Genomic DNA, 14783 nt, shown 5'->3' on the forward strand with positions numbered 1-14783 from the left:
TCTTTGAGAAGATAAACAAAATTGATAAATCATTAGCCAGACTCATCGAGAAAAAAAGGGAGAAGATTCAAATCAGTAGAATTAGAAATGAAAAAGAAAAAGTAACAACTGACACTGCAGAAATACAAAGGATCGTGAGAGATTACTACAAGCAACTCTATGCCAATAAAATGGACAACCTGGAAGAAATGGACAAATTCTTAGAAATGCACAACCTTCCGAGACTGAACCAGGAAGAAATAGAAAATAAGAACAGACCAATCACAAGCACTGAAATTGGTGATTAAAAATCTTCCAACAAACAAAAGCCCAGGACCAGATATCTTCACAGGCAAATTCTATCACACATTTAAAGAAGATCTAACACCTGTCATTCTCAAACTTCCAAAACATAGTAGAGGGAGGAACACTCCCAAACTCATTCTATGAGGCCACCATCACCCTGATACCCAAACCAGACAAAGATGTCACAAAGAAAGAAAACTATAGGCCAGTATCACTGATGAACATAGATGCAAAAATCCTCAACAAAATACTAGCAAACAGAATCCAACAGCACATGGAAAGGTTCATACACCATGATCAAGTGGGGTTTATCCCAGGAATACAAGGATTCTTCAACATACACAAATCAATCAATGTGATACACCATATTAGCAAATTGAAGGAGAAAAGCCATATGATCATGATCATCTCAATCGATGCAGAGAAAGCTTTCAACAAAATTCAATACCCATTTGTGATAAAAACCCTGCAGAAATGTAAATGGTTTAAATGCTCCAACCAAAAGACATAGACTGACTGAATATTTATAGGACATTCCATCCAAAAACAACAGAATACACATTCTTCTCAAGTGCTCATGGAACATTCTCCAGGATAGATCATATCTTGGGTCACAAATCAAGCCTTGGTAAATTTAAGAAAATTGAAATTGTATCAAGTACCTTTTCCGACCACAACGCTATGAGACTAGATATAAATTACAGGAAAAAATCTGTAAAAAATACAAGCACGTGGAGGCTAAACAATACACTACTTAATAACCAAGAGATCACTGAAGAAGTCAAAGAGGAAATCAAAAAATACCTAGAAAAAAATGACAATGAAAACACGACGACCGAAAACCTATGGGATGCAGCAAAAGCAGTTCTAAGAGAGAAGGCATAGAGGGAATTTTCCTCAACATAATAAAGGCCATATATGACAAACCCACACCAACATTGTCCTTAATGGTGAAAAACTGAAACTATTTCTACTAAGATCAGGAACACGGCAAGGTTGCCCACTCTCACCACTATTTTTCAACATAGTTTTGGAAGTTTTAGCCACAGCAATCAGAGATGGAAAAAGAAATACAATGAGTCCAAATCGGAAAAGAAGAAGTAAAACTGTCACTGTGTGCAGATGACATGATACTACACATAGAGAATCCTAGATGCCAGCAGAAAACTACTAGAGCTAATCTATGAATTTGGTAAAGTAGCAGGATACAAAATTAATGCACAGAAATCTCCTGCATTCCTATACACTAATGATGAAAAATCTGAAAGAGAAATTAAGGAAACACTCCCATTTACCATTGCAACAAAAAGAATAAAATACCTAGGAATAAACCTACCTAAGGAGACAAAAGACCTGTATGCAGAAAACTATAAGACACTGATTAAAGAAATTAAAGATGATACAAACAGATGGAGAGATATACTATGCTCTTAGACTGGAAGAATCAACATTGCAAAAATGACTATACTAGCCAAAGCAATCTACAGATTCAATACAGTCCCTGTCAAATTACCAATGGCATTTTTCACAGAACTAGAACAAAAAATTATACAATTTGTATGTTAACATGAAAGACCACGAACAGCCAAAGCAGCCTTGAGAAAGAAAAACAGAGCTGGAGGAATCAGGCTCCCTGACTTCAGACTATACTACAAAGCTACAGTAATCGAGACAGTATGGTACTGGCCCAAAAACAGACATACAGATCAATGGAACAGGAAAGAAAGCCAAGAGATAAATCCATGCACATATGGTCACCTTATCTTTGACAAAGGAGGCGAGAATATACAATGGAGAAAAGACAGCCTCTTCAATAAATGGTGCTGGGAAAACTGGACAGCTACATGTAAAAGAATGAAATTAGAACCCTCCCTAACACCATACACAAAAATAAATTCAAAATGGATTAAAGACCTAAATGTAAGGCCAGACACTATAAAACTCTTAGAGGAAAACATAGGCAGAACACTCTATGACATAAATCACAGCAAGATTCTTTTGACCCACCTCCTAGAGAAATGGAAATAAAAACAAAAATAAACAAATGGGACCTAATGAAACTTCAAAGCTTTTGCACAGCAAAGGAAACCATAAACAAGACGAAAAGACAATCCTCATAATGGGAGAAAATATTTGCAAACGAAGCAACTGACAAAGGATTAATCTCCAAAATATACAAGCAGCACATGCAGCTCAATATCAAAAAAACAAACAACCCAATCCAAAAATGGGAAGAAGACCTAAATGGACATTTCTCCAAAGAAGATATACAGAGTACCAACAAACACATGAAAGGATGCTCAAAATCACTAATCATTAGAGAAATGCAAATCAAAACTACAATGAGGTATCACTTCACACCGGTCAGAATGGCCATCATCAAAAAATCTACAAACAATAAATGCTGGAGAGGGTGTGGAGAAAAGGGAACCCTCTTGCACTGTTGGTGGGAATGTAAATTGCTACAGCCACTATGGAGAACAGTATGGAGGTTCCTTAAAAAACTAAAAATAGAACTACCATGTGACCCAGCAATCCCACTACTGGGCATATACTCAGAGAAAACCATAATTCAAAAAGAGTCATGTACCACAATGTTCACTGCAGCACTATTTACAATAGCCAGGACATGGAGCAACCTAAGTGTCCATTGACAGATGAGTGGATACAGAAGATGTGGCACGTGTATACAATGGAATATTACTGAGCCATAAAAAGAAACAAAATTGAGTTACTTGTAGTGAGGTGGATGGACCTAGAGTCTGTCATACAGAGTAAAGTAAGTCAGAAAGAGAAAAACAAATACCATATGCTAAGGCATATATATGGAATCTAAAAAAAAAAAAGGTTCTGAAGAACCTAGGGTCAGGACAGGGGCAGGACACAGAGTAGAGAATGGACCTGGGGACATGGGGAGGGGAAGGGTAAGCTGGGATGAAGTGAGAGAGTGGTATTGACATATATACACTACCAAATGTAAAACAGACAGCTAGCGGGAAGCAGCCACACAGCACAGCGAGATCAGCTAGGGGCTTTGTGACCACCTAGAGGGGTGGGATAGGGAGGGTGGGAGGGAGGCTCAAGAGGGAGGGGATACGGGGATATATGTATATGTATAGCTGATTCACTGTTATACAGAAGCAACTAACAAAACAATGTAAAGCAATTATACTCCACTAAAAATGCTAAAAAAACAAAACAAAACAAAAATGGATCATGGACTTCAATGCAAAAGTTCAAAACTTTTAGAAAAAGATACAGGAAATCTTCAGGATCTAAGGCTATACAAAGAGTTCTTAGACTTGACCTCACATGTACAATCCATAAAATGAAAAACTGATAAACTGGACCTCATCAAAGTAGAAAAAACTTTCCTCTGTGAAAGACCCTGTTAAGAGACTGAAATGGCAAGCTACAAACTGGGAGAAAATACTTTCTAATCACAAATCCGACCAAGGACTAGTCTGTAGAAGACATTAAAAAACTCTCCAAGTTCAAAAGTAGAAAACCAAACAATCCAATTAAAAATGAGCAAATGACATTTCACTGACGAGGATATACAGTCAGCAAATAGGCACATGAAAAGATGTCCAACCTCACTGGTCAACAGAGAAAAGGAATTTAAAACCACAGTGAGATATCATTATGTATCTATCAAAATGGATAAAATCGAAGAGTGGCAACATCAAATGCTGGTGAGGATGAAGAGAAAGTGGATCACTCATACATTGCTGGTGTGAATGTAAAATGGTACAGCCGCTCTGCAAAAACAGTTTGCCATTTCTTATAAAACTAACTACCACATGCAGCTAACATACAACCCAGAAACTGAACTTTTGGACATTTATCCCAGATAACCAAAACTATGTGCACACAAAGTCCTATACACGAATGTTCACAGCAGCCTTATTCATAACAGACAAAAAATGTTAAACAACCAGTTGTTCTTCAATGGTGAATGGTTACGCTAACTGTGGTACCCCCATACCATTAAATCCTATTCAGCAATAAAAATGAACAAACTTACAGACACAAGAACTTAGATGAATCTCCAGAGATTTATGCTGAGTAAAAAAAGTCACCCCCAAAGGTCACATACTGTATGATTTCATTTATGTAACATTTAAAAATTATAAAAATGGAGCACAGATTAGAGGCTGCCAGGGGTTAGGGACAGAAAGGAGAGGACAACTAGAAAAGAGAAACTTGAAGGATCCTGTAGTGATGGAAATCTTATCTTGACTCTATCCACCCTGGTCAATACCCTGGCTGAGATACTGCGATAACTGGGGAAAGGGTATAAGGGATCTCTCTGTATTAATTCTTGCAACTGCAAGTGAATCTATAATTATCTCAAAATTAAACACTTAATTACAAAGAAGGAATGAAGAAAAATAGCGTGCAAAAAATCCTGGGGGATTAAATAAAGGCAACACTTTATCTTTAAAATTTTTTTTAAATTTTGAGTTATTTATTTGACATACCAAAAGCTGTACAAAATTAATGTACACAAGTTGATGAGTTTGCAGGTAAGTATACACTCGTGAAACCATCACCATAATCTATGCCATAAACCTATCTATCCCCTCCAAAAATTTCACTTTATTGATAAATACAAACACGACGTTTCACCAGTAGGCTGCTTCCTTGCTTACTGCCTTTGTCCAATTTTGCCAAATTACATTTTTTTTACTTTTTAAAACCTTGTTGAAACACACTTGGACCAAACCTCCCACATATTTATGTTTCCTACGGTACCTACAAGATCTGGAGAGTGTTGTGGATTGGACCCAGGGCAGGAGACGGTAGGTGAAGGACGGGGACCCAGAGCGGCAGACTCGACTCAACATGCTGCGAGGTGGTCACTGACCAAGGTATCTGCAGAATGCATTTTAAAAAATGAAGAATCAAAATACTAGACAATTCATTTTATTTTCGTCCACCTCCCCACACTGAGAGTAAAAACTTGACTCTCCTGCTCCAAACTCCCCTGTATTAGAGGAACTCCCACCTCTTCTACACATAGAAAAGAGAGAAAAAACAAATGGCTCCTTCCCAGGCTCTGACTCTATTCTTCCTTTCTTACAACCATCTTAGTTTTTTCTTTAAAATTAATTAATTAATTAATTATTTTTTGGCTGCATTGGGTCTTCGTTGCTGCGCGCGGGCTTTCTCTAGTTGCGGGAAGCGGGGGCTACTCTTTGTTGCAGTGCGTGGGCTTCTCATTGTGGTGGCTTCTCTTGTTGTGGAGCATGGGCTTCAGTAGTTGCAGCGTGCGGGCTCAGTAGCTGTGGCGCATGGGCTTAGTTGCTCCACGGCATGTGGGATCTTCCTGGACCAGAGCTCGAACCAGTGTCCCCTGCACTGGCAGGCAGATTCTTAACCACTGTGCCACCAGGGAAGTCCCAACCATTTTAGTTTTTATGTAAACAAATTGAAACTAAGGATTATGAATATTTTGAGTGACAAAAAAATCTTTAAGGTATAATGTTTACGTATTGATATTAAATCTTCACCACAATTCCTATACCATTAAGGAGTCTCCAACAGATCAAAAAACAGATTCAGCATTCCGTAAGCAGCCATCTCCACCTTCCTGCTAGCACCTCCCGACAGAACTCTGAAAACCACATATTTGAAATGTCAGCTTGATCCTTGCTGACACAAGAAAAGGGAGGAGAGGTCGGAGGCTGCTGTTTTGTCTTTCTTCTTGCCGTCCACAGGAATCCAAAGCACACTCTTGAATCCCTGGGAAGGAGTGGCAATGCCTGCAAATGGCTGGCATCTGAAATGACCGTGGGCACATCTCTTGGAGGATGAGTACATACCTAGAAATCTCAGAGCTGAGAACATAGTGGCTGTGGGCATTTTCCCACGGTAGGTCAAGTTTTAGACGAAGATTAGTTTATTTCACAAATAGGTAGGGGGCTTCATCTATCTATCTTCATATATACATATATATACAAATATATACACGCACATATATATATAAAAAAACACAGAGAATACGCCATTCATTATTGCAGCTGTTACACTACAGGGACATGGTTGTTTTCACAAGATAAGAAAAACACTGTGTGTTCTTTGCTTGCGGGTCTCCTTTTAACTTCTCTATGTATTGGTAGATATAGTCAACCCTCTTAAACATGCCTCAACGTGCTTAAACATGCCTCAAAAGACTAGCATTTTGCCCCAAAGTGAAGAGAAACAAGGAATGGTTAATGCTCTTCAATTTATACTGCACAAAGGTACAGAAAGAAGAGAGAAGAGACTGGCAGGATACATCTGTTGTAAAAGATATGGCCTCTAATAGGCAACAGAAAGTGTTAAGTGCTCTCTGTTGACTTCAGTGTTTGTGACAGTATGGAAGGTCCCAAGAGAAAATTATTTGCATAACACTGAAGCATGATATGAGCCCATGATCTATGTTTGCTGCTTTTACAAATTCCTTCAGTAATTATTGCTAAACAATTATTTACATACGAATTCTCCAAAATAACCCTAGAAGAGCCAAAAGGGTAAAATAATCAAATAGTGACACTAAAATTCTAATTCTATCTCCTTCACAAACTTTCCCCAGCAACTCTAGCATTAGTTTCTGACTGGTTCATGTGCTACTGCTGATTTTCCCAACGAGAATATAAACTTCCCACTGACAGCATGGTAAACATGGGACACAAGGATTTTGGAGTTGGAGAGATTTAGGTTCAAGCTTTGCACTTGCTAGCTGTGTGCCTTGCTAGCTGTGGGTCTTCCAATCTTTCTAAGTCTCAGTTTCCTCATCTGTAAACTAGGGACAATAACAGTAAGGACCTCATAGAATTATTGTGAGAGAATGCATGGAATGCCTGGGTACAAGAGATGCTCAATAAACATCTGCTCTCCTCGGTCTGTCTTTCAGACGCTAATGATATCTTACAATGCATTTCTTTATTTCTTTCAGGACCTGTCACAGGCACAAAGAATTCCATATCCTCTGACAGACAGATGTAATCATAAATTATATTTATGGACTGTTTACCTCTCTCTTATCTATGAATAACTGAAAGCTCTGAATGTTTAAGGTAAGTTATCAGGTTGAAGACTGATCTAGAAACCAGGCCTCCCTGCCTCTCTCATGGCCTCTGACTGACCCCTACCTCACTGCAAAGGATAGTTCATCCTGCCAGAATTTATTATGCCCTCAAAAAGTACACGGCTAATTCCAGGGAGCAAAGGTTATGTGTGTCTGTCTAGACTCCATGTCATCAAATGAAAAGTTTCCATGTTTTGAATCAGGACATTTCTCAAGTACCTTTTTACAGGTTCTAAATAGAAAGCCCTTATCTTTCTTACTTGAACAGAGAACTGAACTTTAGTCTCAACAAACGTCGCCCAGAAACACAGGCTTGGTATATGGTTCACCATTTTAAGACAAAGACCCAGTGATAAAGCTCACCGCCTCTAGAGCAGAGAAAGGTGATGGGGGAGGGGATGGATCTGGGTCCGCCCTGATGTGCCAGAAGGAACTCTTCACAGACCTTATGCCACGCTGCGAAAGGCGGTGGTGAGCGAGCTCTCCGGCTGCGGGGTGGGGGGGAATGGTTTTCAAGAGGGGATCACGAAAGCCCGGGCGGGCTGCGAGGGACTGCACACACACGCCCCTGAGAGTCGCCGTGTGGACAGTCACAAAGAGGGTGAAACCCCACCACCCATGCAGGTGCACTGGAAGCTGGCTCCGGACTCCTGGGCGGAGAAGGGGTCCGCTGGGTCGTCAAGCCTCCACATGGATCAGTTCCTGCATTTGGGTGTACCCGAGGGCTGCCACGGAGTTCGGGTGCCCGCAGTCCCCGCTGCGCTTGGGCCTCCGCGCCCGGGCATGTGGCGGTGCAACGCGCTCTGGGCGGCCCAGCCCGCCACCATCCCTCCGCGCTCCCACACTCACTCGCGGGCCCGACCCGCCACCCTGCTGCGGCCGCGCGCCCCGGCAGCCCCCTCGGTCGCCCGCGACCCTGCGCACACACCTTCCCTCGCCCAAGCCCGGGCGGCGCCTCAGCCCCCGCGGAGGCACCGGCGCCACCTCATCCCCGCCACTGTCCCCGCCATCCTCGCCGCCCGCCCGTACCTTCCTGAACGCAGCCGCCCAGCCCCGGCGCCCGGCCCGTACTACACGCAGACGGGTTCTGGAGCCGGCTTACACTCCCTTTTCTTCCGTCCACGTCCCTCAAGGATGACGTTACGTCCACAGCGTTGGAGTAAACCCAGGTCGCGCGGCCTCCGCTGTTGACGCGACGCAAGGGGCCGGCCCGGAGTTGCGCCGCGGCAATGGCGTAGGCGCCTTCTTAGAATCGGGCCCGCGCTCCACGTGGCGAGCCCAGTCCGCTGAGGCCAGGCGGACGACTGGGGGGGCGGGGGCGACGGGGCGGGGCTGGAGCGCTCTTGGTGAATGTCCATGTCCCAGGAGCAGACGGGAACTGGGCTGAAGAGGGTCGCCCATCGGGCCTTACAGGGAGGCAGAAAAGATGCCTGGATCCCTCAGCTGCTGGTCGATCCCATACGGTGTGTTTGTCACTGTTGATCATCATATCCCAGGCACACCTCAGAAATATCAATCGGTTGGATCAATGTACACAATTTGAGGATCCCACAATCCAGGCAAACTTCTGCTGCCTCAATGGAAATATGTTGGCACTGTGATAAAATGATTTGCCCCCTAGTCGCCTGGAGATTTCCCCAAGTGTCCCAGCCCAACTCCCGTTCAGCAAGGGCATTGATGAGACTACTGTAGTTTAAAATAGTTGTATTTAATCCCTGGCAATTGACACCATTCCAAAGGTGAATGCGGATCCACCCTTTAAATTAGAGCTCAGACTCTCTCCCTCTGTTATACTTGCTGTGTTTTCCTCAAAGGGCACATTCCTGCATAGGCACAGAGGTAGTGCTGGGCACGCTGGGCACGCAGGGGGTTGGGGAGGGCAGAGCACTTGGGTGGAGGTCGGTGACGAGGAAGGCATCTTGCCCCTTGCGTAGTTGTCCCTGAGAACATTGCTGAGCCTATTTATTCATTCCCTCGCTCTTAAAACGTTGGCTACTTCATGTAGCAGGCATTCCCTAGGTTTGGAGGAAGACATCATCATCTCTCTAGATCAGTCCATAGCCTTATGAGAAGGCAGACAGGTGAGCAAAAGATTACAGCACTGTGTGATTAATATTAGAGGAGGGGGTTCCCAGGGGCACAACAGGCAAGGCTTTGAAAAGAGCAGATATTCGAATTGTGCTTTTTTTTTTTTTGCGGTACGCGGGCCTGTCACTGTTGTGGCCTCTCCCGTTGCGGAGCGCAGGCTCAGCGGCCATGGCTCACGGGCCCAGCCGCTCCGCGGCATGTGGGATCTTCCTAGACTGGGGCACGAACCCATGTCCCCTGCATTGGCAGGCGGACTCTCGACCACCGCGCCACCAGGGAAGCCCTCGAATTGTGCTTTGAAGGACAAGAAGTAAGTAGTTCACGTATAAGAGGGGAGCAGGATCACAGGAGGAAGAGGGAATGGAATATGCAGAGGCAGGAGACACCCTATGAGGAGAGGCTGCATGATAGATGGGGTGTTGGGTGGGGTAGGGGCATCTTGCAAAATTTCTGTGCCATGCTAAAGGTTTCAAGTTTTATCATCCTCAAAGTTAGAGAACCATGACTTTTAAAGTACTGGAGTGGCATGATCAGATTTGTGTGTCTGAAATCAGTAGAGAGGGGTATAAGCTGGGAGCTTGGTTAGCCTATCGCAAAGGCCCAAGAAAAGAAATGATGACTGGGGAAAAGGCTCCAGTAGGGGGCAGGGAGCATAAAGGAGGGAGAGGTGACCTCGCTAACTACTTGAAAGGGGGAGGGTGAGAGACAAGGAGGGGTAGTTGCAAATCTGGTGGTGCTGCAACACAGTGTTAGGAAATAGATGAGGGGAGCAATTCTTTTGGGTGACGGATGAGAACACCGAACATGTGTTAAGTTTTGAGCACTTTGGATTTAAAGTAGGGTAGGGGATACAAAAGAAATAAAACTGCCCTCCAGTAGTTTCATTGGGTACTTGAGCTTTTAAGATTCTCACCATGAACTTAGAACAAAATAGGTAACTGTGGGTATAGCTAAAATCATTAGGGACAGAGGCTTTCTCCACTCAGGAAGTGCTGTTCTGTTCTTAATGTGTCCTTAACCCACACATCACCTTATGTTAATTGTTTGTCTGCCTTCCCTGCTAGAATATAAGCTCCCAAGAGCAGGGAAGTATATTCCTGGCACATAATAGCCAATAAATATTTGATAAATGAATGGACTTAATTTCCTTGGGCTTAGTTTTCTCAAATAATTTCCTTGGGCTTAGTTTTCTCAAATAAGCAATGTGTTAATAATAATGCCCTTGTCTATCTTCTATACTTGCCTATATTCTATATACTATATTCTACATAAATTAGCCTATAGCATTGTTAAGATCAAATATGGGGCTTCCCTGGTGGCGCAGTGGTTGAGAGTCCGCCTACCGATGCGGGGGACGTGGGTTCGTGCCCCGGTCCGGGAGGATCCCACGTGCAGCGGAGGGGCTGGGCCTGTGAGCCATGGCCGCTGAGCCTGCGCGTCCGGAGCCTGTGCTCCGCGGCGGGAGAGGCCACAGCAGTGAGAGGCCCGCGTGCCGCAAACAAAACAAAACAAAACAAACAAAACAAAAAGATCAAATATGAAAATCCTTTAACATTGTCCAAATATTTTCTATTTATTTTCATTACTGTCTTACTATTAATATTCTACTTCACCAATAAAGAGAAAGGAGTGGGATATGTGACTGTGGGTTGGGAAAAATCAAATACCAGAATTATAATCTAGTTTGCCTTTCCATAGAATTGAAGGAAATAGAAAATAAAACAAACTAGTGAATATAGCCCAAAAAAAATGAAGAAAGAAAGAAAAAAGAAATCAAGGAAATAATACAGCCATGGTATCTTTCCTTCACGTAACTTAAAAAAAAATAAAGTGATTCTATTTGGATTGGAGGGATTTAACTTTTGTCTCAGCAACTGGAAATAGGGCTGGACATGACCAGAAAGTCACAAAGGAAGTGGACTATTTAGAACTTAACTATAAGAATGCAGGATTGAAGACTGCATCTTTACCTGCCATAGAGTACTAGGTTAAAGTTATCTTAGGGGACTTCCCTGGTGGTCCAGTGGTAAAGAATCTGCCTTACAATGCAGGGGACACAGGTTGCATCCCTGGTCAGGGAACTAAGATCCCACGGGCTGTGGGGTAACAGCCCGCATGCCACAACTACTGAGCTCGTGCGCCTCAACTAGAAAGCCTGCGTGCCACAAACTACAGAGCCCATGAGCTCTGGAACCCACGCCCCACAACTACAGAGCATACACGCTCTGGAGCCTGCACGCCACAACCAGAGAGAAGCCCGCATGCTGCAACGAAGAGCCCGCGCGCTGCAATGAAAGATCCCACGTGCCACAACTAAGACCTGATGCAGACAAAAATAAAATAAATAATAAATAAATCTTTTAAAAAATAAAGTTATCTTAGTCTCAGGTTCTTTAATTGTTAGTAACAGAAACTTATTCAAACAAAACAATTTACTAGAAAGAGTAAAATGTAAAGAAGAGCAGAAGGTAAAATTGGATGTCATAAGAGGTGGGTACAAGGAACTGGAAGTTGGGAACCAATATTCTCCATTTCTGGGTTTCTTATTTACAGTTCTGTCTGCAATCTGCTTCTTTTTTCTCCGTTTAAGATACACTCTTCATTAGTGAACATCTGGTGGAAAATGTCTTCCTCAGCCCTAAAATATCTTTAGTGCCTCCTCCCCACTGACTTTTAGACTTCATCCTAGTTTCATATTCCTAGAGAGAAAATCTTACTGGCCTAACTTGGTCCAGGACTCCATTTTTGGTCTAGTCAGCTGTGGCAGGGAGAGGAGGGGTCATGCAGGTAACTCCAACACAGCAGAGCTCTGTGTGGAGGGGATTCTCCGAGAAAAGGGAGTAGGCTAGGCCGGTAGACATGTTACGTGAGTTGGCAATGTTAGGACAAACACTTAACCAGTTTCAGCCAGACTATGCAATATAACTTTGTAGTTTCACAAACCAGGCTGAACATCAGAAGCACCAGGAAGGCTTTTAAAAGATACAGATTCTTTGAGCCCCCAATGAATTAGAATCTCTAGATGCAGAGCCGAGGAATCAGCATTTTTAAAGAACCCCAGTTTATGATGTGACTGGCCTTTAGGAACCCCTGCTTTAAAAGACAGGCCCAGAATGCCAAACAAGCAAATATATCAACAGAAATGGGAAGTTACTCATAAATAAGGAACATTCCTATATACAATAAACAGGGAGGTTTTTCCTGGAGAACAAATATTTTCTTTAAAATACAGTTTTATTTTCTCTGATTATAAAAATCAGAAATGCTTATTATTAAGAAAAAATTCCCATTTTAGACATGTTAGCTTTCCAGATGTTTAAGTACATATGTATAAATATTTTTTGTTTTACAAAAATAGCACCATAAAGTATATGTACTATTTTTTAGCCTATTTTATTCACTAAAAATAGATCATGAATGTTCTCTTATGGCAATAAAGCCAGGTCTACTCAATTTTCGGTGGTTGTACAACATTGCAATCTATGGATACATCATAGTTTACTTAACTAATTCCCTATTGTTGGACATCCCCCCCCCATAATGTCTAATAAGTGGAATTGTTGGGTTAAAGTTTGTGAACATTTTTAAGGCTTTTGATACATATTAAATAGCTATTTGCCCTTCTCTCCAAGTTTCTACCAGTTTATGTTCTCACTAAAAGTATTCGAGAGTACCTGTTTCTCCACACCTGTAACGGGCCGGCTGGGATTTCAATTTCATTCTATCCAAATTGCACATACCCCTTTACAGTAAAACTTGCTCCTTAAATTGAATACATGATTACAATAGAGACCTCGTGCAGTAAGAGACCTCCTGTATAAATAAAGGGAGGGAAGAAGACTACATTATTCTCTAGATGATTTTAAAAAATGTTTTTCAGGGCTTCCCTTGTGGCACAGTGGTTGAGAGTCCGCCTGCCGATGCAGGGGACACGGGTTCGTGCCCCAGTCCGGGAAGATCCCACATGCCGCGGAGCGGCTGGGCCCATGAGTCATGGCCGCTGAGCCTGCGCGTCTGGAGCCTGTGTCCCGCAACTGGAGAGGCCACAACAGTGAGAGGCCTGCGTACCGCAAAAAACAAAAAAAATGTTTTTCAAAGGTCTGTTACAAGGGGAGTGACTGGAGATAAGAACATCATAAAATCTTATCTAAGATATGTTAAGCAGCTTTGTAATTGGAAACTAGGCTTACAAGCTAATCAAATTAGCAGAGGGGTAGAGAGGAAAAGAATACTTGGGGTATTCCTGCCTTGGAAGAGCAGATGTGCTCATTTCTAGTGTAAGATCTCATACACTACAGTTTAAAAAGGCATGGTAGATCACAATGAGATACCATTTCACACCCATTAGGATGCCTAATATAAAAATAACAAATATTGGGAAGGATGTGGAGAAACTGGAACCGTCACATACTGCTGGTGGTGCAGCCAGTTTGGAAAGTAATTTGGCAGTTCCTCAATAGATTAAACGTAAAGTTACCATATTGCCCAGCAATTCCACTCCTTCATTTACGTCCTCTGTTTTCCTAAATGCTCTCCTCTGGTCATGAGTAGGTGAGGATCTGTTTAGCCAAGATAAGCAGGGTGCCTCTGAACTTCCCATGGGAAAAATTGAAATCTGCTTCTTCTCCTTTTTTTCACTTAGTCTCTAGGTTGAGAACTCCAAGTAGTAAGAGACACAGGATAAGAATGGGAGAGACTGAGCCTTTTTGAGAGTCTGCTCCTCTGCTGAATACCATTTTGAAGGGAAAGAAGAAGTCGAATGGCAATTTCCAGTCCATTCTGGGTTGGCCTCTTGGAGGCTCTGGCTTCTGGGTAATGTCCACAAAGGTCACAACAGTTGTCAAAGGTACTTCTGTTTCTTGTTGGGAATCCTGCAGGAAGAATGTCTGTGACAGGTTAGTGCTTGGTACCCATTCAAATAGCCCTCCAATTTGGCTGTTATTATTACTTCCCTGAATAAAGACTCAAAACACACTGCTCTAAGCAAGACAGACCTTTTTCTCATATTGATCCTATGTAGTTCTCCTTCTGAGTGAGACACAAGGAAATTAATTTCTTAGCAATACTCGAGGACACCAGAACTGTGAACAGTTACACCTACCAAAAGACTGACTCTAGCTTCGCGCAGTTGGGGACCTGTCTGATATCAAAGAAGCCACTGCTTCTGTTATGTGTTTAGCAGCTCTACCTTATCAGGTAGAAACTGCTGCTGTTAGGTGTTTAGCAGCTCTACCTTATCAGGTCCCAGAAGGTTCCAGGCTCTGAAACAGTACACACGTACTAGCAGTATTTCTATTCCTTCTTCAGTTGTAGAAAGAAATGTGAAACTTCATGG

At 42.7% G+C, this 14783-nt stretch overlaps 2 protein-coding genes across 18 annotated transcripts in view; both read right to left on the minus strand.

The window, feature by feature from the left end:
- Positions 1-8548, minus strand: part of ALDH18A1 (aldehyde dehydrogenase 18 family member A1) — a 52478-nt gene extending 43930 nt beyond the window's left edge. For 8 of the 11 annotated variants that reach the window (XR_016387988.1, XR_016387989.1, XM_089897270.1 and 5 more), the window contains exons 1-2: positions 8390-8496; positions 5048-5163 (exon numbers count right to left, since the gene is read on the minus strand). Coding sequence is in view for 8 of the 11 variants with exons in the window: in XM_089897270.1 (XP_089753396.1) it covers positions 5048-5135 (88 nt within the window). In the remaining 3 variants the exon portion in view is untranslated. The other 3 variants (XM_089897266.1, XM_089897271.1, XM_089897265.1) reach the window with 3 other exon arrangements.
- Positions 8549-8568: 20 nt separating this feature from the next.
- TCTN3 (tectonic family member 3) overlaps positions 8569-14783 on the minus strand; it is a 33032-nt gene continuing 26817 nt past the window's right edge. For 3 of the 7 annotated variants that reach the window (XM_089897276.1, XM_089897280.1, XM_089897279.1), the window contains one exon: positions 8569-14334. In XM_089897276.1, coding sequence (XP_089753402.1) covers positions 14083-14334 — 252 coding nt within the window. In that variant the 3' untranslated portion in view covers positions 8569-14082. The remainder of the gene's footprint in view (positions 14335-14783) is intronic. The other 4 variants (XM_089897281.1, XM_022569242.2, XR_016387990.1 and 1 more) reach the window with 3 other exon arrangements.

Source organism: Delphinapterus leucas, chromosome 16 (assembly GCF_059928025.1).
Source record: "Delphinapterus leucas isolate spDelLeu-1000000601 "Yukka" chromosome 16, BTC_Dleu_Yukka2, whole genome shotgun sequence".
NCBI lineage: Eukaryota > Metazoa > Chordata > Mammalia > Artiodactyla > Monodontidae > Delphinapterus > Delphinapterus leucas.